At 32.9% G+C, this 23,880-nt stretch overlaps 2 protein-coding genes across 5 annotated transcripts in view; one reads left to right on the top strand and one right to left on the bottom strand.

The window, feature by feature from the left end:
- The window catches only part of LOC138912344 (kelch-like protein 10), a 119,611-nt gene that overhangs the window by 47,677 nt on the left and 48,054 nt on the right, over window positions 1-23,880 (top strand). The gene's annotated exons all lie outside the window — the stretch shown is intronic.
- Window positions 19,519-22,646, bottom strand: LOC138912585 (uncharacterized). Of its 4 annotated transcripts, none has more exons than XM_070213670.1 (5): window positions 22,065-22,638; window positions 21,907-21,981; window positions 21,534-21,820; window positions 20,981-21,026; window positions 19,520-20,905 (listed from the first exon to the last, which is right to left on the bottom strand). In XM_070213670.1, exons 1-5 carry the CDS (start codon window positions 22,312-22,314, stop codon window positions 20,529-20,531), a joined length of 1,035 nt encoding a protein of 344 aa, XP_070069771.1. In that variant the 5' UTR covers window positions 22,315-22,638; the 3' UTR covers window positions 19,520-20,528. The 4 variants fall into 4 exon arrangements, with proteins under 4 accessions (XP_070069772.1, XP_070069771.1, XP_070069773.1 ...); XM_070213672.1 differs by having other exon boundaries at window positions 19,522-20,905; window positions 20,981-21,029; window positions 21,548-21,820; window positions 22,065-22,645; XM_070213669.1 differs by having other exon boundaries at window positions 19,532-20,905; window positions 20,981-21,029; window positions 22,065-22,631.

The raw sequence follows: 23,880 nt of genomic DNA, 5'->3' as shown, positions 1-23,880 counted from the left end.
ATACACATCCGCTCCAATGACGGCCGTCCCGCAAGATCAGTACTTTTGTAAGCCATAAATAATAGAGTTCGAAATACAACTTCACTTTGAATTTTACCATTGAATCAAACTGACGTTTAATTTGGGCTAAGTCCGCCAACTCCCCTGCAAAGAATATTCAAGGACCTACGACCATTATTGGTAACTCGTGCGTGTGATTTTCTTTTAATTGTGTTTGTAAATGCACTGCCATAAGGCTGTTTTAAGCACCCCTGGATTAGATCGTGAAACTCACGCAAAAAAACGCGCAAATAAGGTAAAAGAAAGTCCTGACAACCTAATTTCCTAACTCCAAACTAATTTTAAGCGAACGAAGTCACTCCGGGTATAGATAGTCTCTAAAGATTATAAAATGAAAGACAGATTTTTAAGGGGATACGACCACAGCCCAAACCGTTAGAACTAGAGCAGCGTACAATTGTATGTACATATGTAATTAAAGGATAAATTTCAAATCTCTTTACTAAGCTTATACCAATTTAGTTGAATTGTTTTTTAGCTAAGAGCTACGTACATACATACATTTGTACATAAATTTGTGAGTGTAGAGTTCTATACTAACTTTATCTTATTACTCGCATTTTATTTATTTTTTAGAGTGAAAATACCTGCAGTTGCATCAGCCAAATAATTTGTTTGGCGAAGCTGTAATTTTGTTTTAAAACCATCTAAGGTAAGAAAAATATGTTGTATTTGTTTGACATACTTATGTATGCATGTAAATATCTATGCGTGTACGCGGCTCACCCGATCTGAAACCCGATTTTCAACCCTTTCCTATTTTGCTCCTCTCTCTCGCTCGCTTGACCTACGCGTCGCGACGTTTCTCTTTTCTCCTTCTTAAAATTGTCATGATCTGCCCTGCTTACATTCGGTCTCCCTTCGCGCAAAGGACTGTATGTAAATATATATGTATGTATGTACGTTAGGGTGGGTCGATTTGGGACCCCAAAAATCGTATAGGGGGAACGTAATCTTTAAAGGATTCTAAGCCATATTGGCGAACATACTTATGGTCTAAAATGATGTTTGACCCCCCCCAAACGCGAATGAAAAATACTGTTTTTTTGAGAAAAATATTTAATATTTAATTTATAGTACTGAATATCAATTTCAAATTTTTATTTTAAATTTAATAATACATCTAAGCTGACTGCTATGATATTTTCCTCAAAAAAAGCTGTATTTTTCATTCGCGTTTGGGGGGGGGGTCAAACATCATTTTAGACCATAAGTATGTTCGACAATATGGCTTAGAATCCTTTAAAGATTACGTTCCCCCTATACGATTCATCACTTTTTTCGGCCCCATACAAATCGACCCGCCCTAATGTACGTGTCTCTCCCGTGACTCTCTCTCTCTGAAATTCTGATTTTCAACCCTTCATTTTCTACCTGTCTTGCTCCTCTCTCTCGGTCGTCTGACCAACGTGTTTGTATTTTGGCTATTATTAACATTACATTATTTCAAAAAAGTTGTTTATCCAAAAACAAATCATTGATATCCCAATAATGGGGAAATGCGAAGAAAATGGATCGACCTAAGGTGAAGTTGAAGTTGAAGTATGAAGTTCAACAGACCTTGGGTAATAATATTCAAATAAAAACACCTCTTAACGAGGTAAAAAACTAGTGACGATCGCACCTTCAACATACAAAAGTTCTGATATCAACATTTGTGACGAAAAATTATTACACTCGTCATTAAATAGACTTTCTAATATTTTCTCATTCGGCCCGCCCTAGCAAACTATTCCAGCCTTTTTCCCTTTACAGGCATTTTCTATTGCAGCGTGCCGAATGAAAAAATATTAGAAAGTCTATTTAATGACGAGTGTAATAATTTTTCGTCACAAATGTTGATATCAGAACTTTTGTATGTTGAAGGTGCGATCGTCACTAGTTTTTTACCTCGTTAAGAGGTGTTTTTATTTGATATCAGAAGTTTTTGTTTGTTTACATTTGCTCTCATAGGAGCTAAAATATACATTTAAATTTAAATTGGTCAATCATAATTTGTAAGCCATTGTATTTATACAAATTAAGAAAAAAAAAGGCGTTTAAGTATTTCAAAATACCTTTTAAACGAGGTATAGCACATGTCGGTATCTTTAGTAGTGTAGAACTTTCAAACTAACGAAATTTAGCTATTTTTAGCTTTTTCCCGCTAAAGTAGCGGCTTTTTCCAAAAGTCGTAGAACAAAAGATTCCTATATGGAACTCTTAAGTGCAAATTTACTGTTTCCATGACCCTAAAATACAGTTCGGATACCCTCCCACAAATTTCAATACTCAGGGAGCATTAATTGTTCGAGCTGGCAAAAGTGGCTATTTTCGTATAAAAATAACTTTTAAACGTGACTTTTTACAGTAATGTGTTATATACCAAAATTTAAGAAATCTCAAGGGCTATACAGTTTAAGGTTTTAAAGAAAATCGTTAGAGCCGTTTTTGAGAAAAATAAAAAAAAACTAAAAAAAAAGTTTTAAAAAATTGTCTTTTGTTCATATTTTTTTAATTATTACATTTACACAAATTGCATATAGAAGGCTTTTATAGCATTTAAAAATACCTTTCAAACGAGATGCAGCACAAGTCTGTAGCTTTAGTAGTATATAAGTTACGGATTTCCGAATTTTAGCTATTTATAGCTGTTTTCCCGCTAAACTAGCGAGTTTTGCCAAAAGTGGTAGAACAAAAGTTTTTCATATCGATGTGATCAACGTCATATCAAATTTTCAAAACTTAAAAAACATGTTTTGGACAAACTGACAAACAGAATTAAATTTTCATTTTGGGAAGACGAAGAAAATCTTATTTTGGCTATAACTTTTGAACGTCGGATTTTGACAAATGACCCATCATTCGACGGGTATTTTCAAAAGGAATACAACTAAAACATTTCGAGGGGGCATTTATCCCCACCGGCCCCAACAGCTCCAAATTTCGAAATTTTCACTTTTTCACTTTCACCGCTCTCTCTCCCAAGCCAATTAATTTTCTTAGAGTCTTGGTATGCAATCCTGTTAGTTTTCGCAATACCTTTCGATAGGTGTATCATTCATTATGATCGGACCATCACAGTAGATTTTCATTTCTTCGTCTATATATAGTAGTCGCCTTCGCACACTCTCCTGGTGCGCTTCGTCACTACATGGACTGCCGTCCATAGTGATGTTTTCTTGAGTCTAAAATGTGTTATTTAAAAATGTTTAAATGTTAAGTGTTAAATGTTTTAAATGTAAATAAATATAACATACAAAAGAAAAAACCAAGTTACATTTTATTTTTAGGGTTTCAGTGTTAATATAAAACTTGCTTTCAAGAAATATTATTTCTCAAATCAAGAAATAAAATTTCTTGAAAGGAAATTTGAACAAGAAAGCATTTTTCTTGTTTAAAAGGTGCCTTTCTAAAAAACCCTTCCTTGAAACAAGAAATTTAATTTCTTGAAACAAGAAAGAAAGCAACAAGAATCGCCTTTCTTCTTTCAAGAAATATTTTTTCTTCTTTTAATGGTGGGTTTCTAAAGACCATTTCTTGTGTTAAGAAATTTAATTTCTTGTATCAACAAATATTTTTTCTGGTTTCAAAGGTGCCTTTCAAAAAAACCATTTCTTGAAACCAGGGACCCTAACTGTTATGAGTTTTTTGTTAAAAATCACATTTTAACAGTTATTTTCTGATTTGTAAAGTAAAAGTCAAAGAATAACTGTTATTTTTTGAGTTTTATAATAAAAGTTGTCAAATAACCGTTATTCGTCGTGATCAAAAATAAAACTCAAACTTGATTTATGGCGATTTTGTGGGTAAAACAAATTTAAAAAAAATATAGTTATACAATATGCACGGTTGGCTTTTTTTTAAAGATTTTTTGTAAGTTATATAAAACTCGGTTAGCATGTTTTTTTAATAATTTCATTTTTTCAAAAATGTCAAGAGAATAACTGTTATACATAAAAATCAACAAATAACAGTTATTTTTGACTTTTATTATAAAAATCAAATAAATAAAAATCATTACGGATTTGTAAACTACAATGGCTTACAAAAATAATGGTGTATTTCAAAAAATTTTTGGACTCTTCTAAGTGCATGATTTTTTTGGTAAGAAAAATTTACAATAACAGTTATTTTCGGTCCCTGCTTGAAACAAAGACAAGGTCACCTTTGGCAAAAATTCAAAAAAAAATTTTCTGGATTTAACGGAAATTCATCGATTTTTTTTATGAGTGTATTAAACATACAATACAAACAAAACATGAAGACCCAGTATGTCGGAAGCCATATAAATAACCTCAAACCTTTGATGAAGAAGTTAATAAACAAATAAATGAAATGATTAAACAGGGAATAATTCGTAAATCAAAATCTCCCTATTGTTCACCCATTTGGATAGTTCCAAAAAAGAGCGATGCATCAGGCAAAATGAAGTTTAGATTAGTAGTGGCCCTGCAGGAAAAATGCGAACTAGTCTGAAAAACAACTAGTTATACAACTAATATAAAGCAACCAGAATTTTTCTGATTGCATTTGGACTACAAAGGGTCTACAAAATTTGTGCTAGTCGAAAAAATGAATAATACAAAACTAGTGAAAAAGCATTTTATCTCGGACTGGTACCTTTCTGACAAAAAAAAACCTTACGAATATTTTATTGGTAGCCCAGTTGAAAGACAACTGGAATTTAACTAGTTGCAACTGAAACACGTATTATCCAAAAGTATAGCCTAGGGTGTGAATGTCTTGGGAAATTTAACACCAAACCATTCAAACTGAATGGGTTCTCGGTTTTGTAAATTTGTAAATTATTTTTTTGATTTTTGTTTTTTTTTGTGATGGTTTAGTTTAATTTTAAACCAGCGGTCGGCACACATATACAATTATATTTTGTTTAATATTTGTATGAGTAAATTGCACTGGGCAGATCATCAGAGTGTGTGTGCAGTACAGTATACGTGAGAAGCAGAGGATGGGCAGAACAATTCCCTATGCTCACTTAATAGGACGCTGCCGACCGCTGTTTTAAACTTAGTTTAATCTATCCGAGACAAAATATATGTGAAAAATCACTGTTTTTGAATTAATTCACACTAAAATTCATAAACCTGGTTAGGGCATTACAAAATGTGATGCGTGTATGGCTCAATCAGTTAGTGTGTCTACAAATCCAAAGGTCCCGGGTTCAAGTCCCAGAGAGGGCGACTTGCCTCAAAAAAAGAAAGTTTGTTTTAATTCCATTTAATTATCATTTACCGTATTTGATTACATAATAATTATCAGAAATTCTCTAAGGACCGCGCCTATTAATTGGATACTAAATTAGGAGAGCGTCAAGTTAGGCATCGTCAAGTACTAGTGAAATCCAATCACTTGATGGTTTAGAGATTAATTTTTAGTTCTTTCGTGAAAATATTTTTTTTAGTGTAGCTTAACAGCTATAACCGTAAAGTGGTTAACAGTCACTAGTGCAAAACTAGTAGCAAATGGACTAGTTGTTTCCGACGACAAGCATATGAAAAATTGACCACTTCGTTACAAGGAAATGGACATAACTTGAACTAGTTAGCCTTCTTGACCCAACTAGTATTTTAATGGTCCAAAACTGATTCCGTTTCCTGCAGATGGATTACAGAAATTTAAATGAGATCACTATCAATGATAAATTTCCGATACCCAGAATGGATGAAATATTAGACAAATTGGGAAGATGTCAATATTTCACTACCATTGATTTAGCCAAAGAATTCCATTAAATTCAAATGGAACCAGAATCAATAGCTAAAACAGCATTTTCAACAAAACACGGTCATTACGAATACACACGAATGCCATTTGGTCTTAAAAACGCCCCCGCCACTTTCCAAAGATGTATGACCAATTTATTAGAAGATTTAATCTATACAGATTGTTTGGTATATCTAGCTGATATTATAATTTTTTCCACTTCATTGGAAGAACACATTTTATCATTGAAAAAGGTATTTCAAAAATTACGTGATGCAAATCACTATGGACGGCAGTCCATGTAGTGACGAAGCGCACCAGGAGGGTGTGCGAAGGCGACTACTATATATACACGAAGAAATGAAAATCTACTGTGATGGTCCGATCATAATGAATGATACACCTATCGAAAGGTATTGCGAAAACTAACAGGATTGCATACCAAGACTCTAAGAAAATCAATTGGCTTGGGAGAGAGAGCGGTGAAAGTAAAAAAGTGAATATTTCGAAATTTGGAGCTGTTGGGGCCGGTGGGGATAATTGCCCCCTCTCAATGTTTTAGTTGTATTCCTTTTGAAAATACCCGTCGAATGAGGGGTCATTTGTCAAAATCCGACTTCATTAAATAGACTTTCTAATATTTTCTCATTCGGCACGCTGCAATAGAAAATGCCTGTGAAGGGAAAAAGGCTGGAATAGTTTGCTAGGGCGGGCCGAATGAGAAAATATTAGAAAGTCTATTTAATGACGAGTGTAATAATTTTTCGTCACAAATGTTGATATCAGAACTTTTGTATGTTGAAGGTGCGTTCGTCACTAGTTTTTTACCTCGTTAAGAGGTGTTTTTATTTGATTTAAAATTACAACTATTTGTCTAGTCTAGTATAGCCTAGGGTGTGAATGTCTTGGGAAATTTAACACCAAACCATTCAAACTGAATGGGTTCTCGGTTTTGTAAATTTGTAAATTATTTTTTTGATTTTTGTTTTTTTTTGTGATGGTTTAGTTTAATTTTAAACCAGCGGTCGGCACACATATACAATTATATTTTGTTTAATATTTGTATGAGTAAATTGCACTGGGCAGATCATCAGAGTGTGTGTGCAGTACAGTATACGTGAGAAGCAGAGGATGGGCAGAACAATTCCCTATGCTCACTTAATAGGACGCTGCCGACCGCTGTTTTAAACTTAGTTTAATCTATCCGAGACAAAATATATGTGAAAAATCACTGTTTTTGAATTAATTCACACTAAAATTCATAAACCTGGTTAGGGCATTACAAAATGTGATGCGTGTATGGCTCAATCAGTTAGTGTGTCTACAAATCCAAAGGTCCCGGGTTCAAGTCCCAGAGAGGGCGACTTGCCTCAAAAAAAGAAAGTTTGTTTTAATTCCATTTAATTATCATTTACCGTATTTGATTACATAATAATTATCAGAAATTCTCTAAGGACCGCGCCTATTAATTGGATACTAAATTAGGAGAGCGTCAAGTTAGGCATCGTCAAGTACTAGTGAAATCCAATCACTTGATGGTTTAGAGATTAATTTTTAGTTTAGTTAGAAAATATTAGAAAGTCTATTTAATGACGAGTGTAATAATTTTTCGTCACAAATGTTGATATCAGAACTTTTGTATGTTGAAGGTGCGTTCGTCACTAGTTTTTTACCTCGTTAAGAGGTGTTTTTATTTGATTTAAAATTACAACTAGACAAATGTGAATTCATAAAAAAGGAAACCGAGTTTTTAGGTCACGTAGTAACTACTACAGGTATTAAACTAAATCCACAAAAGATAAGTGCCATTATAAAATTTCCAATACCAAAATCTCCAAAAGTAATTAAATCATTTCTAGGATTGTGTGGATTTTATCGAAAATTCATACCAGACTTTGCACATATCGTAAAACCAATGACAATTGTCATTTCATTTGAAATTAAAGAAAGGCGCCACAATCAATACTAAAGACAAACCTTACTTAGAAGCATTTGAAAAAATGAAAGTTTTAATTACCTCAGACCCAATTTTAATTTATCCCGACTTTAATAAACCATTTTCTCTAACAACGGACGCAAGTAACATGGCTATAGGAGCAGTACTGTCACAAAATCATAAACCAATCTGTTATGCTAGCAGAACTCTTAATGAGCACGAAATAAATTACGCGACTATTGAAAAAGAACTTTAAGCAATCGTATGGGCTACCAAATATTTTAGATCATATTTATTCGGTAGGTCATTTGAAATATTAAGCGACCATAAACCTTTAGTCTTGCTGAATAATATAAAAAAATCAAATAAGAAACTACAACGGTGGAAAATAAAATTAAACGAATTTGATTATCAGAGTAAATATTTGCCAGGTAAAGAAAATTATGTTGCTGACGCTTTATCCAGGATCAAAATAGGAGAAATTATGTTTACAGATGATATTAAGGAAAATGTACTAGAAGAGACAGCCAGCCTCAAGAAGATAACAAGAACTATATTTCTATAACTGAGAGACCATTTAATTATTTTTCCCGAGAAATTGAAGTAATTAAAGGAGATGAAGATAAAACAGAAGTAACGCATTATTTCCACAAATTAAAAATTCAAATTATATATAAAGAAATGACGGAAACTGTAGCAAAAGAGATAATTAAAGAATACCTATGTACCAAGAAGAGCGCAATATGTTTCCATAACAATTCAGATTTCCTTATATTCCAAAAAGCTTATGTGGAAATTATAAACACAAGTCATTTGACGAAATTAGTAAGATGTACGGCACGACTTGAAGACATACTGACATACGCAGACTTTAAAGAAAAAATATTGAAACGACACAAAGACCTCTTACATCCAGGAATCGGAAAAACTACTAAATGTTTTAGATAAAAATATTACTTCCCTGATTATCAAAAATTAATTCAGAATATAATAAATGAATGTGAAATTTGCAACATTGCTAAAACGGAACATAGAAATACCAAATTGACATTCGAACTTACACCAGAAATTCAAAATATAAGAGAGAAATTTGTCATGGATTTTTATATGGTGGGTAACCAACAATTTTTATCATGTATCGACGTTTACTCAAAATTTGCTACTTTAGTTGAAGTCACAAGTAGGGATTGGTTAGAAGCTAAAAGAGCTATCATGAAAGTATTTAACGAAATGGGAAAACCACAAGAAATCAAAGCAGATAAGGATTCAGCATTTATGTGTGTAGCTTTACACAATTGGTTAAATTCAGAAAGAGTACAAATTTAAGTAACAACAATTAAAAACGGTATATCGGACGTAGAAAGATTTCATAAAATGGTAAATGAGAAGCTGAGAATCATAGGAAGTGAACCGGACTTTGAAAACAGGTATACCAAATTTGAATTAATTCTGTATATTTATAATCATAAAACAAAACATAATGCTACAAATTAAGTACCAGCCAACATATTTATGTATGCAGGAACTCCTGGTTACGACACACAGGAAAGGAAAATAAATAGAATAGAAATAGAAATTGAAAAGCTTAATGAAAAACGTCATGATTACGAAATAGACACAAAATATAGACAAGCACCTTTAGTAAAGTCCAATACTACAAATCCATTTAAGAAGACAGGAACCTTAAGAAAAATTGACGAAAAACATTTTGAGGAAATAAATAGGGGAAGAAATTTTATTCATTATAAATCAAAATTTAAAAAGAAGAAGAAAATTAATAAAAGTAAATAGGATGATAATTCCAGGCAAACAGAAGAAAATGAACGGACCCAACAACAACAACTTAATGAAAACAATGACCTTCTCCATAATACTAACAATTATAATTCAACTAACAATCGGAGAGAGCATTGAAATAAATCCCATTAAGGCCCAAAATGGATATCTTGTATTAAAAACAGGATCAATAGATATCCCGATTAATTATGAATATCATTATCTAAGTGTAAACATAACAAAAACTGAACAAACTTTTGAAAGTCTTTTGAAAGAAGCTAATGAATTTAATGACGTAATACAAATCCGATATCTAGTAGAAAAACTTAAAAGAGAAATTAACGGAATTACATTAGCAAAACGCAGTAAGAGATGTTTATTCAAAATTGTAGGATCAGTTTATAAATAGGGGAGTGTAGGGTAATTTGACGAGTAGGGTAATGTGACGAACTCGTCGGATCTCATATATGACGTCACGACAAATATTCCAAATAAATGTAGTCGTCTCCCCTTATCGTGTCGACAATGTATTTACAGTAATATTAATAAGAAGTCCCGTAATTTGTTCGTGAGGTAATTTTCGCTAAAAATGTGGTGCGCAAACTAGCAAACCCATTCAATTTACTTGTGTTTCAGCAGTGCCAGAGCAAAGATGAGTGGAAAATAAAATCAGGCAAATATATGCACGTATACATGAGATCTTTATCAACAGTTTTTGGTACCTCGCGCTTTTTTCTTTTGCGCCGTTTGAGAGTGTCACCGTTTTTGCTCCAAGTCTACCTTGTAGGGTATCGTGACGAACTTTTTGTAGGGTATTGTGACGAACTTTTTTTATTCAAGAATTTTAACTGTTATCGTTGATTATTTGTAAAAAAAATATAATAATACCAGATAACATTTACTGCTGCAGTTTTATTGTTGTTTTTAATAGTGACGTCAGTTTAATTTAATTTAAAAAAAAATTTGCACTTTGACCATTTTTTTTTGTAAGTTTGGGTATTATCTTATTACTTTTTTCTTTTCCGTATCGAAAAAACCCTTTCCGTAAATAATATATAAAAAAATGTTTTTTTTTTTTGTAAAAAGGATGGTTTACACCAAACGCTGTAGGATTTGGCTACGTAGAAATTTCGAATCCAAATTTTTTTAGAAATATGCTCAGTAAATGTAAGCAACTTTCTGCTTTTACACTTTTAAAAAATATTGATTTTTGGAGAAGTTACATTAAAGAACAAATCGTTCGTCACATTACCCTACAACTTTTGAAAGTGCAAAAAAAGTAGGGTTAACGCCAAACGCTGTGGGATTTAGCTGCATTGGAATTTCGAATTTCGAATTTTACAGGGATATGCTCAGTAGATGTAAGCAACTTTCTGCGTTTACACTTTTGAAAAATATTGATTTTTACAAAAGTTACATTCAAAAAACGAATCGTTCGTCACCTTACCCTACACTCCCCTACCTATTCGGAACATTAGACCAAGATGATAAAGATGAGTTGGAAGAAAAAATTAATAATTTAGTAGATACTAGTATTCAGAACACCGATTTAAATATGATTATTGATGTCATAAATAATGGAATTGAAGTAATCAATAAATTAAAGGCAGACGGAGGAAGGGAACAACAAGCCAGCGTCTTAATATTTAATTTACAACACTTTACAGAATACGTAGAAGATATCGAATTAGGGATGCAACTGACAAGACTAGGTTTAAACTTCCACTTGGCTTTAAACAGACACCAATGAAATTTTGATAATTTCCCATATTCCTTCAGAGATAGTTTAATCGCCCGTTTTTTAAATTATTCCTTATCCCGATAAAAGCAAAAATATTTTGAGAAAAAAAAAATATATTCGACAAATATTTCTTATATGAAGATAAAGTTTTTAACAAAGAAACAGGAAAAATTGTATTTGACGAATGTATAAATGGAATAATTAAACAAGAAAATACTGAATGCAAGTATAACATTGTTTATCTCTAAAGATTATAAAAAGAAAGACCGATTTTTAGGGGGATACGACCACAGCCTAAACCATAAGAGCTAGAGCAGCCAAATTTTTTCACAGTATTCCATTGGGGACGTAGGCTCCCACTAAGGTCCGACATGTCCCCCCAGTGGCCCCAAACAGCTCCAACATCCATATTTTTAGCAATGTATGTACTTAATCTTAACTTCTAAAGTGGTTGGAATTTCGAAATTTGGATTTTGCCAAATATTAGGTTTTGAAAAGGCCTAATTAGAAATCTAAAAGAAATTTGGGGGCTATATTTAAAATTAACGTTTTGATTTCAAAAATCTAAACCGCTGCTCTAATCAAGATGATTTTTGGATCTATGGCCTAATGCTTAAGTTTTATTTTTCAAGTTTCTAACATTTTTTTAAATGTATTTTATACGATTTTATTTAGATTTTCTAAGTTATTGCGTTGCATTTTGTGGGAGATTGCCGAGAGAGCGAAGCTCACAGAGCGGATGCCAAGAGAGCGTCGGCCAAGAGAGCAATAAGAAAACTGACTAGGGGGAGTGGTAGTTCTGTTGGGCAAGGGGAGGGAAACGGGCAATTTAAGTTAAAATTTGTTTGGATTTTAAAAACGTAAACTGCTGCTCCGATCAATATGATTTTCGATCAATAGTCAGTCCAGTGGATCAAATGCTAACGTTTTATTTTTCAAAAAGTATTTTTCATTTTGTAGCAGAAGTAACAGCGCTAATTTATTAAACATAAAATAAATATAAAATACTACAAATTCTGTAAACAAAGCCAAAATGTTTCCAAGTTAATTATTAATCTTAATATGCGAACTTTTGACCAAATACGTTTGTAGGGGAGAAGGGGGCTCAAATAGTACAAGGGCATCAATAGTATGTGGCCATAGCGGCTAAACGGCTCGTTTAAATTGCGCGCCGTGTTTACTGAAGTTTCCTTAGAACATTAAAGGGTACATTAAAAATCTGAGCTTTAAGCGCCATTAGTTGAAGAAATTATGAACCAATTTTCGTCAAATTTGTAAAAATAGTCTTATTGGTAATACTATAGTTTACGGTCCTCACCCCCAAAATTCACAAAAAAAATTATCGAATTTACATAAAGAAATATAGACTGCCATGGTTCTCTTGTAATCGATTTTCGAAGTTACGTGTTTTGCTATAAAATAAAGTAGCCTTTTCTATGATTTTGAGTGCTTTGCTATAAAAAACATAAGGGCTTTTCATCCATTGTCAAAATAAAAGGTGTTCATAAAAATTAGACCAATATGTGTAATTGTTTTTATAGGTCGCCAGACCCTACAGCCGCGAACTAAATATCCTCGGTGGACAGTGATTTCTTAAGAATTTATTTGACCATGGAGGACCAATATATAACTTTATAAGGCAAATCTGAAGAAAACGCGGTCCAACGAGGATCATTTCCGTTCGCCTATTTTGTGGTCTTGGTCGTCACACAAGCCCATTACGAATATTTCAAACATTTCAGCCATAGACGTTTATTATAATTTTGAACACAATGTAAGCATTAAACAAATCGCTCGATTTTTTTTACATTTTGCTGGGCTGCGGCGCAATTTTTTTATTTCAGTTATTTTTTGTTTAATGTTTACAAAATGCCATAATGCTTTCCGGTATAAGGAAAATTAAAAATCATCAATGGCGTTTTTTTTTAATTTTATCCCAAATTTTTTTCTAATTTTTACGTTTTTGAATTTTTAGTTTTCTTTTTTTAACATACATCAAATATATTATCATAAATATTTATTTATTAAGGATCCAGCAGATGCAGACTTTGAAAGTAATTAGTCCAATTCTTTGATTCCCGATACAATATAAAGGCGCGGAAAAATGTTATTGATTAAATAAAAAAAAAGAAATTTGATTGTGTAATATTTAATGCTTTAGAGAGTTAGATCAAATTTGTCTGCAATCACGACTTTTTTATAGGTCGCGGTCCATGGACTATGTTGGCTCCAGTCAGTCAACAAGCGCGATTTCTTCAGACTCGCTTTTAAAATTTGGTCATCGATGGTCAACAAATTCTTAAGGAATCGCGGTTCATCGAGGATATTTAATTCGCGGCTGCGGGGTCTTGCCCCAATTTCACATTTTGGTCAAATTTTTCTGCACGCAGATGATTTTGACAATGGGTGAAAAGCCCAAAAAAAGCTCAAAATCATAGAAAAGGCTAATTTATTTTTATAGCAAAACACATAATATTGAAAATCGATTACAAGAGAACCATGGCAGTCCGCGCTTATATTTCTTTATATAAATTCTTAAGAATTCGCGGTCCGTCGAGGAAAATTTGTTCGCGAATTTTTTGCGGGTGAGGGGGACCGTATAACCGTCTCATTCTGTTCGGGACACTATACCGGACATTGGTCGCTCGCGAGATTATTTGAAATATTTATTTTCTGAAGGGAAATTTCATGCCCAACGCGTTTCTCTTACTAAATAATTTGTTGGTCAGTAGTATGAAAATGAGAGTTCTGGATACAAAAGCTGGATACAAAAGTGGAGGGGGAGGTAATTAATTATGCTAATTAGGGTAATAAATCAGGACAATGTGACAGGTGTGGGGGATAATTAAAGTTAATGGGTGCGTGACGAGTGATCGTTAATTAGGGTCCACAATAGTTATATCCAGCTTTTGTATGTAGGGTTTGTATTCAGGAATCAGGAATCCCGAAATTCGGTCCAGAAATCGGGGGAGATATTACTGGGGTGTGACGGGTGATCGTAAATTAGGGTGATAAGTTGCTTATATCTAGGAATTTTATTCAGGAATTCGCTCCCCCGAATTTCGTTTAAGAAATCGGGACTCTTATTAAGCGGGAAGAAGTTACTGGGGTGTGACGGGTGATCGTAAATTAGGGTCCACAATAGTTATATCCAGCTTTTGTATCTAGGAAATGGGGTGAAAGAGGGGAGGCATTCTGCTTAAGTGGTTGACGAGTAGGTTGACGGGATCGAACGTGGGAGAAGTTAGAAAAATAGGGTGAAACGAGGGGAGGGAATCTAGTTAAGCGGGTGAGAAGTTACTGGGGTGTGTCAGGTGATCATAGCGATATATTTGGGTTATCCTAGTTAATGGGGGAGAAATTACTGGGGTGTGCCGGGTGTCCTTTGCTTATCTGGGTTATCGTAGTTAAGCGGGTGAGCGATATATTTGGGTTATCCTAGTTAATGGGGAGAAATTACTGGGGTGTGCCGGGTGTCCTTTGCTTAGATTAAGAAAGTGTGGTGCTCACACGGGTACGTGTTAGAATGTCACGGGCTGTTGTCACGTCCAAAAGAAACAGCTGAAAGCAACCACCCTTGAAAAGGGATCCCTTTGCTTGCCACTGAGAAACAAACTCCCAAAGAAACAGCTGAAAGCAAGCACCCTTGAAAAGGGATCCCTTTGCTTGCCACTGAGAATCAAACTCCCACCCCAATGACAAAAAGAAGATGTTAATTTGAATTCAAGTATATTTTTATTTTTTAACTTTTTGAGCTGAAATAGAAATATATCCCCCAAACAAAAGAATATGTTAATTTTAATTTCAAATATATTTTTATTGTTTTATTTATTTTTTATTTGTAAATTTAAGGGTAAGATTTTTGTATTTGTTAATTAAAGCAATAGCTTTAATTCTAATGTATGGTGCCTGGTGACATTGACATGTATCCGGGCCCTCTCTTACGTCATCGTCGGCCCAGGGACATGTTAGCATATGCACACCATACCTAGATTCTCTCTCACCGACTCGATCCATCTGTTGTAGCTTGGAGAAGTCCATCTCCAGGGACTCCCGATGATCCTCAAAAATGAAGTCACCAAATTCTTCGAGGAAATTGGTGATTTCATCACACACGTGGTTGTTATTCATTCTGCTGCTGTTTCTTGTTGTTTCTTGATGTTGTTGGCGCTGTTTCTTGTTGTTTCTTGATGTTGTTGGCGCTGTTTGTCTGTTGATGATGTTGTTGTTTGTTGATTTTTGGTTGTTGATTAGTTGTTTGTTGTATAGTTGATTTTTGGTTGTTGTATAGTTGTTTTGTTGGTTTGGTTTGTTGATTTTTGGTTGTAGTTTTGTTGTTATTCCAAACTTATGTTGCTGCTGCTGATATTATTAATCCAGACTTGTAATTCGAACTGAAGGTTCTTCCCAGTAACTTCTTACTTTTATCCCCTCTTCATATGGAGAGCAAAAATTTTCCACCACCATCCCTTCCCTCGCGATCATCCCTTTGAGAAAATTAGTTAGACAAATGCAAATGTGACTAGAAACCGAGTAGTCAACAACCTGGTTGCTAGGACACGGTTCACTTTCACCCCTCCCTCGCCATCAAATATTCGATGGAATCAACCAATGAAAATAATGCAAGTCTAATTTCTTATATTAAATTTAAGGAAAATATTTTCATCAACCAATCAATTCGTTGCAACTCTAATTTCCTATACTAAATTTAAGGAAAATATTTTCATTTACCAATCAAAACTTTTAATTTTTTAATTTTCAAACTAAAGTTTAAGTTGATACTAATAATCTATCCTCAAAGTTATATTTAAGCTAGAATTTAACCAAATTCAGATCAGTGTTTTCAAATTTCTTGAAGTGACCTACTCTTTTTACTAGTTTCGAAAAACAGTAAAGTGATCTTATCAACGTGTGTACCTCAATTGAAAAGTGGCTTTGTGAGAACAATTAAATTACAATTACAAATTAACTACATTACAAGTGACTTTGTGAAAAGAAAATAAAAATTTAAAACAATCTACAAATTAACTACATTACAAGTGACTTTGTGAAAAGAAAATGAAAATTTCAAACAATCTACAAATTAATTACAATTGTAATTCTTTCCAAAATAAAAATTAAAATGAATAACCAAACCCAAAAATATTGTGAGTCATGCCGTCGTTTCATCCCGGTGGGAGTTCAATGGAATCACCATGCACGAACCGCGAACCACAAGATGAACGCTATGGTACCTTTGGATGGAAGAATCAAAATGATTTCGGATGGATTCAAGGGTCGAATCCTTCATTATATGTTTGTTAATGAAGGAGAGGAATTAAGATACCCGGAAGAGTTCCTCTTCGAAGCAGGAGAGGCTTTAAAATCGCATTTATTTAATGTGCTTCAAAGCTACATGTCCGGTAAAGTTAATTTTGAGCTTTTTGCGGAATATATGCTCGTGAAAGATGACGATTTAAAAACGGAGACTAAACAATTCCAAAGCAAAATGGAAGTTGTTACAAACCACTCGGATTTAGACCGCATATTCACCAATCACTCAGACCATCTGAAAATAAAAATGGAAGAGTTTCAGGAAAGGGATAGCGGGTGGACCCTACTCCGCATAATTCGATTGGAAATGAATTTCAATCAATTTAAACCGCTTTCTGGTTCCTCATTTATCCCAACACCACCCAAGCTTTTTTCGAAAAAAGCAATAATTAATGTTCAAAATAAGAATGATTCATACTGTTTTAAATGGACTTTGATTTCGGCACTTACAAAGGTAGCAAGTAACCCTAGTATATGCTACACATATAAAGTTGATATAAGGGCCGAAAGATTTGTTTTAACATCTGGAATAAATTTGGACTTCAGTGGGTTAACATTCCCGCTCAAAATAAAGGACATAGACATTTTCATTCAAAAAAACGTTACATTGAGTATTAACGTTTTTGGATATGATGAGGAAAGTGAAACTATAATTGGACCTCTTTATCAATCTGGAGTTGAAAAGCCGACGCACATAAATATACTTTTCCTGGAAGGAAACGGGTTCGGTCACTACACATGGATAAAAAATATTTCAAAGTATGAATTTTACTCGTTATAGACCTACTTTTACTTATTATGTTACATTACTTGTTTGATTTTTCTTTTATTTAACAGACTAATGTCTGCACAAAAAAGTCTACATAAGGAACGGACATGGTTTTGCAATACCTGCTTAAATTTTTCATCAACTGCAAGTCACGCACTTCGCCACAAGGAGCTTTGCAGTGGAAAGGTTGTCACTCTCCCAAAACCATATAAATCGACATTGAAGTATACGGCACTGCGTCACCAACTAAAAGTTCCGTTCGCAGTGTATGCAGATTTCGAGTGTATACTTCGACGTAAAAATATTGATGTAAGTCCTAAACTGTTTAATGTAAATGAACATGTACCAATTTCATATGCTTACTTTATAAAGTGTGCATATGATTCTAGCTTAGATAAATTTGTAATGGAAACGGGAGGTAATTCAGCCATAAATTTTGTCAATTCCCTTGTAAATAACTTAAAAACTATTCATACAAATTATTTGAGTAAAATTGTTCCCATAGTAATGAATCCAGAGGACGAATATGATTTTGAGTTTACCCTCAATTGTCATATTTGTGAGAAGGCTTTAGCGGATGATAGGGTTCGAGATCATTGTCATTATACAGGTAGATACAGGGGTGCAGCTCATTCGAAATGTAATTTAGAATTGAAAACGTCTAATTTTATCCCAGTTTTCTTCCACAATTTCTCCAAGTATGATTGTCACTTGTTTATCAAAGAATTAACATTAATACCTGGAGAAATTAAAGTTATTCCCATAAACAAGGAGCACTTCATTTCAGTAATGAAAAAAATTGAAAATGAATGTGGAAACAGTTTTGAGATAAGGTTTCTAGACACATTTAGATTTATGTCATCTAGTCTAGATGCCTTAGCGTCCAATTTAGAAGATGATCAACTTAAATCAGTAAGATCACATTTTAATTGTGAAAATGAATTTAGGCTTATGCGGAAGAAGGGTGTATTCCCATATGAATATCTTGATTCAGAGCATAGACTAGAGGAAACTAGTTTACCATCAAGAGACCAATTTTATAATCAGTTTACTGAAAAGCATTGTTCTCAAGAGGAATATAGTCATGCTGTTAAAGTTTGGACACAATTTTCCTGTAAATCTCTAAAGGACTATCTAGAGATTTATTTAAAAACTGATGTATTATTATTAACTGACGTTTTTGAAAATTTCCGTTTAATTTGCATGAAAATTTATTCTCTTGACCCAGCTCATTTTTATACAACACCAGGTTTATCTTGGCAGGCAATGCTGAAAACCACTCAAATTGAGTTACAGTTAATAACTGATATTGATATGTATAAATTTATACAAAGTGGAATTCGGGGTGGTTTGGTACAATGCTGTCACAGATATAGTAAAGCAAATAATAAATATTTAAGTGATTATGATGCTGGTAAATAGTCATCATTTTTAATGTATTTAGATGCAAATAATTTGTATGGTTGGGCAATGTCTCAACCTTTACCTTACCAAGGGTTTAAGTGGTTGTCTCCCATAGACATAGAAAATTTGGTAGTAGAAAATATTCCAAGCGAAGGACATTATGGTTATATTTTAGAAGTGGATTTGGACTATCCATACAGTATCCATGATTTACATAGTGATTTACCGTTTTGTTCATCAACAAAGTTAGCCACTAATAGCGAAAAAGTAAAAAAATTAATTACCGACCTCGGAAATAAAAAAAATTATATCATTCATTATAAAAATTTACAGCAATGTTTGCTTAATGGGTTGAAGCTAATAACAATTCATAGAGGGATACGTTTTGAGCAAAAACCTTGGCTCAAAACGTATATAGACCTTAACACCCAATATCGTCAAAAAGCTAAAAATTCATTTGAAAAAGATTTTTTTAAATTATTAAATAATGCAGTCTACGGTAAAACCCTAGAAAATATCGAGAATCGCGTTGACATTAAAATAGTTTGTGATTGGGATCCTCCACAGAATAATAATAATAAAAGTGGTCGTAAAAAATTATGTGCACGAGCATTAATTTCCAAATTTAATTTTCAAAGTGCTACAAAACTAGAGAATGATTTTTATACAATTCAAATGAGAAGAATGTCATATGTATACGATAAACCCATGTATCTTGGGTTCCACTTTGATAACTCTAATACTGTAATTAGAGTTATCAAAGTGGAACATGTATAATTTCCATTATCAGTATATGAAACCGAAATTTCAAGATAATATAAGATTAAATTACATGGATACAGATTCCTTCATCTATACAATTAAAACTGATGATTTTTATAGAGATATTCGGAATGATATAGAATTCAAATTTGATACATCTGGTTATTCCGAAGAAAGAGCCAACTTATATAATTTTAAAATATGCAATAAAGCGGTATTAGGTGTTTTTAAAGATGAGCTTCATGGTAGACCAATGTCAGAGTTTGTTGGTCTCCGTCCTAAGGTTTATTGTTATAAAATTGATTCTATGGACAAATCGTTTATGAAATCTAAGGGAGTAACGAGAACAGCACTAGAGTATCTAGATATTGAAAAATATAAAAAGGTTCTTTTCACTGAAAATCGAATGTATGGCGGCATGTCAGTTTTTAGATCTAAAAATCATACCATAAATACTTACAAAATGACAAAAATAATTCTCGATGGTAATGATACGAAGAGAAAAGTTGAGGGTGATAAAATGTCTACACTCCCTTATCATCATAAGGGTTTAATAGAAAGGGAACTCATATCAAATGTTCAAATCCTTGAGGGAGAGTCACTTGTTTTGGGGAGACAGGTAGATGAAATAGAAAGTCTTGAATTCCAGACTGAGGAACAAAAAACTTTACTCAAGCGTCTAAAAACAGAAATTGAAAATGTTGAACATGATTTACTTTACAAGTCGCTTGAACTTGAAATGTTTTATAATGAATTGCCCCCCGATCCCAAAAAACAGAAACAATTTTAGATTTAACAATGCAAAATATTTATTTAATTAGTAAGTTTGATAAAAGGTGTTGAACAATAAAAATTAACAAAATATATATAAATCTTAAAAGGTGTTGAACAATAAAAATTAACAAAATATATATAAATCTTAAGCAATATATATATATAAATGTTTATATTTTGTTAGTATAACATTAAGTTGAACAAATAACAAATACATTTCAATAAATTGAGTATTAAATATAAAATATTTGGGTGTGTTTTTAAATTTTTTTTTTTTTGGAAATTTTTTATAAATTGGGTGAGTATATTTTATTTGATTGGTTTTGTATCCGTTGCCTATATAGATAATTCCACAGTTCTAATTCATGTGGGTTCATTTTAGCTTCAGGTTCAGAATCCCTTGCTTGAACAGGTTCATCTTCTTCTTCAGCTGATTTTTCTTCCTCGTTTTTTTCCCTTATCTGTTTTAGATAATAACCCAACTCTACTTGTTCAGGAGTAATATCATTATTTTCATTACTCTCATCGCTATTGTTTAAGTTAATGTTTATATTTTGGTGATAAAGTTGTGTGATGTCATCATCAGTTAAATTAAAACTAGAAATATTATTAGAAATTGAATTTACTGAAACTACGTTAGATCCTAAAAGGTGAACATATTCAACTGAAATGAGAAAAAGAAAAAGAAAAAAACGAATTAATGAAATGAAATAATATATACTAAAGTAAATTAACTTGCCTTTTGTTTTGTTTATTATTTTATTTCCTTGAGGAATTTTTATATCCTTCTGAAATAAATAAGTAATATGTTATCCCTTATTCATATAAAAGTTGTTGCGGTTCAACAACTCGCTACACTCTAATAGACATAATTTTCCCCCATCAGAGTCTATACCACTCAAGTCTAGTTCCTCAATTGTTATAACCTCTCTTTTACTTATCTTGGGTGGAGGTGGTAAATCTATTGTTTTTGGTAGAAGTGGATAGTAAAAAAGTTCTTCATCAATTTCTACACAGTTTATTTGAATCTTATACATATCTAGATGAGAATGTTTTTTTAACCTTTTTGAAACGTAATGGCACTGGATTCTTAAAGTGAAAAGGTCTCTATAACCGAGTTTATAATATCTATCGAAACCTCTGTTTCCTGTTACAATAGTTCCGCCCTCTCTATTTTCCCTTTCAAGCAAGTCTGATTTAAACTTCTCTAACAATTCCTTTTTAAGAAAAGAATATTTTTTTTCTACACTACGCTTCTCTGTTTTATTTAAAATTTTTGACTCTTCACTTACATTATCATTATTACCATCTTCTTCATTTAGTGGCGTAAATGATTGTTTGGAGGGTGACGACAAATCATCGTACTCATCATAGATTTGGAAATTAGCTGGAGGGGGTGTTGATGACGATGATTCTTCTGTTGCTTCTGTTGATGATGATGCTTCTGTTGATGATGCTTCTGTTGTTGTTGATGATGATGATGCTTCTGTTGTTGTTGATGATGATGATGCTTCTGTTGTTGTTGTTTCTGTTGTTGTTGTTTCTGTTGTTGTTGTTGTTGTTGTTTTTGTTGTTGTTTCTGAAATTAAATATCATAACAAAAGTTAGCAAAAATCGAAAAAGTAAAAAAAGTAATTTGTGATTGTTATTTATATTGGTATTTACCTTGTGGTGCTTCGTCGTCTTCATCTTTTTTTAGTTTCCTCTCTTCTGTAATATAGCTTGCCATTGTTGGTTCTTCTGAAATTAAATATCATAACAAAGTTAACAAACCAAAAAAAAAAAAAATTTTTTTATTGTTATTATTGTTTTGATGTTCTTACCTTGTGAGGTTTTTAGTTTACTCTCTAACTCATCAATGTTATTTATATTCGCTAGTGAACTGTTCTTAAATAGATACAATTTCAGCTGAATATTCAAAACATCATTGTTAGGGAGTAAAATTTGAATAATTGTGGTTTCCATTGTCTCGTTGTATGTCGTTAGATGTGAAATGGGTATTACACCCATTTCCACTACTCCTATTACAGAAACTATTATTAAAAATAGTTTCATTATTTTATTATTATTCATTTTCACACACACACACACAATTATTAATCAAGTTTGAGTTTTTAGCTTTCACTTTCACTTTTATATGAGCAATTTGAGCTCCAATTTTCACCGTCTTGTCTTGCTTGCGATCGCTACTGAAAAAATCATAAGCGCCCCAGTGGTATTTATTTAGAATTTTCAGTATATAACTCTTATGTAAACGAATAAAGGGATGGGGCAATCATTCCTAAATATGCTGGCGAACCAGTCCAACAAACAGAAACAATATATACAAACCTTGAGTAAACATTCTTATAGCCCTCCACACGCCCTCCACAGAAAGCAGAACATTCTTATCGCCCTCCACAGAAAGCAGAACATTCTATCAGTCTTTGCGTGTGCGTATGTGGAAACTATTTTTGACTTTGTATACGTAGGGTGCGGCCTTTCGATGCGGGCGATTGTGTCTGGAAACTATTTTTGATGATGTGTACGTACATGAGCATGCGAGTCTGAACATAAATATAGAAACCACTTGTAATGGATGATCTTCGAAGTCTTTGCGTGTGCGTATGTGGAAACTATTTTGACTTTGTATACGTAGGGTGGTGGGGGATTTTGGCTGGAGACTATTTTTGAACTTGTACATAAGCTGTTACATGAGCATGCCGGTCTGAACATATTTATTTTTCTGTTGCTGAGTTGATTAGTATATGGAGTATATATTCTTTTATTTTCATTGCGAATAAGAGTTGCTCTATAAAATATTATCTTTAGATTCCCAGCTATCATATTTTTTTGAAAACCCCAACCAACGTACACGGACTTTATTCCCGTCTCTCTTTATTATTTTTTCCACTAAATATTTGTCTGGGAAACGAGTTTTTTTAAGTTCTTCTTTGTAAAATCCACCTTGTATTGGAGTACCTTCAAAGTCTTCCAACAAGTATGTGGTAGGGTATGTGTTTTTCACACTTGTTATTTTAAAAATTTCTGTAGTCCAATTCGGTGTATACCCCTTTTCAAACACATGTTTATATTTACTGATGCGTACATAATCTCCATTACGCAATTTCCCCACACTAAACATTTTGAGATGATTGTAGGCTGTTTTCAAAATGTGTTTTTCATTGGAAGAATTGACGTCAATTGGGGCGACCTTAATTGTTCTATGTGGTCTTTTGTTGTATATATCAATTAATTTTTTATACATATCAACCCACTTGTATGTTCCGCTAAAACTAAATTCACGCCACATAAGTTCCTTCAAACTTCTGTTGAAGCGTTCCACAATTGAAGCTTTTACAATTGAATAGGTAGAATAATGGTTTATTCCATTTTGTTTCATTAACGCGTTAAATTGTTTGTTAAAAAATTCAGTTCCATCATCCGTTTGTAAATTTTTTGGTGTTCCACGTCCAGATTTGAAAATTTTTTCCATTGCCATTGAGACATCTTTAGCGCTTTTTGATTTTAATGCTTCTCCCCAGGCATATTTGCTAAAACAATCCACAACAGTCAAAATATAAAAATATCCTCCGTTAAGCTGTGAATACTTTCCCATTTCCACTAAATCTGCTTGCCAGAGATCATTTATACCCTTTG

The sequence above is a fragment of the Drosophila takahashii genome, chromosome 2R (assembly GCF_030179915.1).
Source record: "Drosophila takahashii strain IR98-3 E-12201 chromosome 2R, DtakHiC1v2, whole genome shotgun sequence".
Taxonomy (NCBI): Eukaryota; Metazoa; Arthropoda; class Insecta; order Diptera; family Drosophilidae; genus Drosophila; species Drosophila takahashii.
This window is presented reverse-complemented; position numbering and strand designations above follow the sequence as displayed.

Bases quoted from the DNA above. Each gene is read 5' to 3' on its own strand.
- LOC138912585 (XM_070213669.1), bottom strand. From the start codon at position 22,314: ATGAATAATAATAAAATAATGAAACTATTTTTAATAATAGTTTCTGTA. The intron at 21,982-22,064 runs GTAAGAACATCA...ATTTAATTTCAG, and splicing joins TAAACTAAAAACCTCACAAG to AAGAACCAACAATGGCAAGC. The intron at 21,030-21,533 runs GTAAGTGAAGAG...TATTTATTTCAG, and splicing joins AAGATGGTAATAATGATAAT to AAGGATATAAAAATTCCTCA.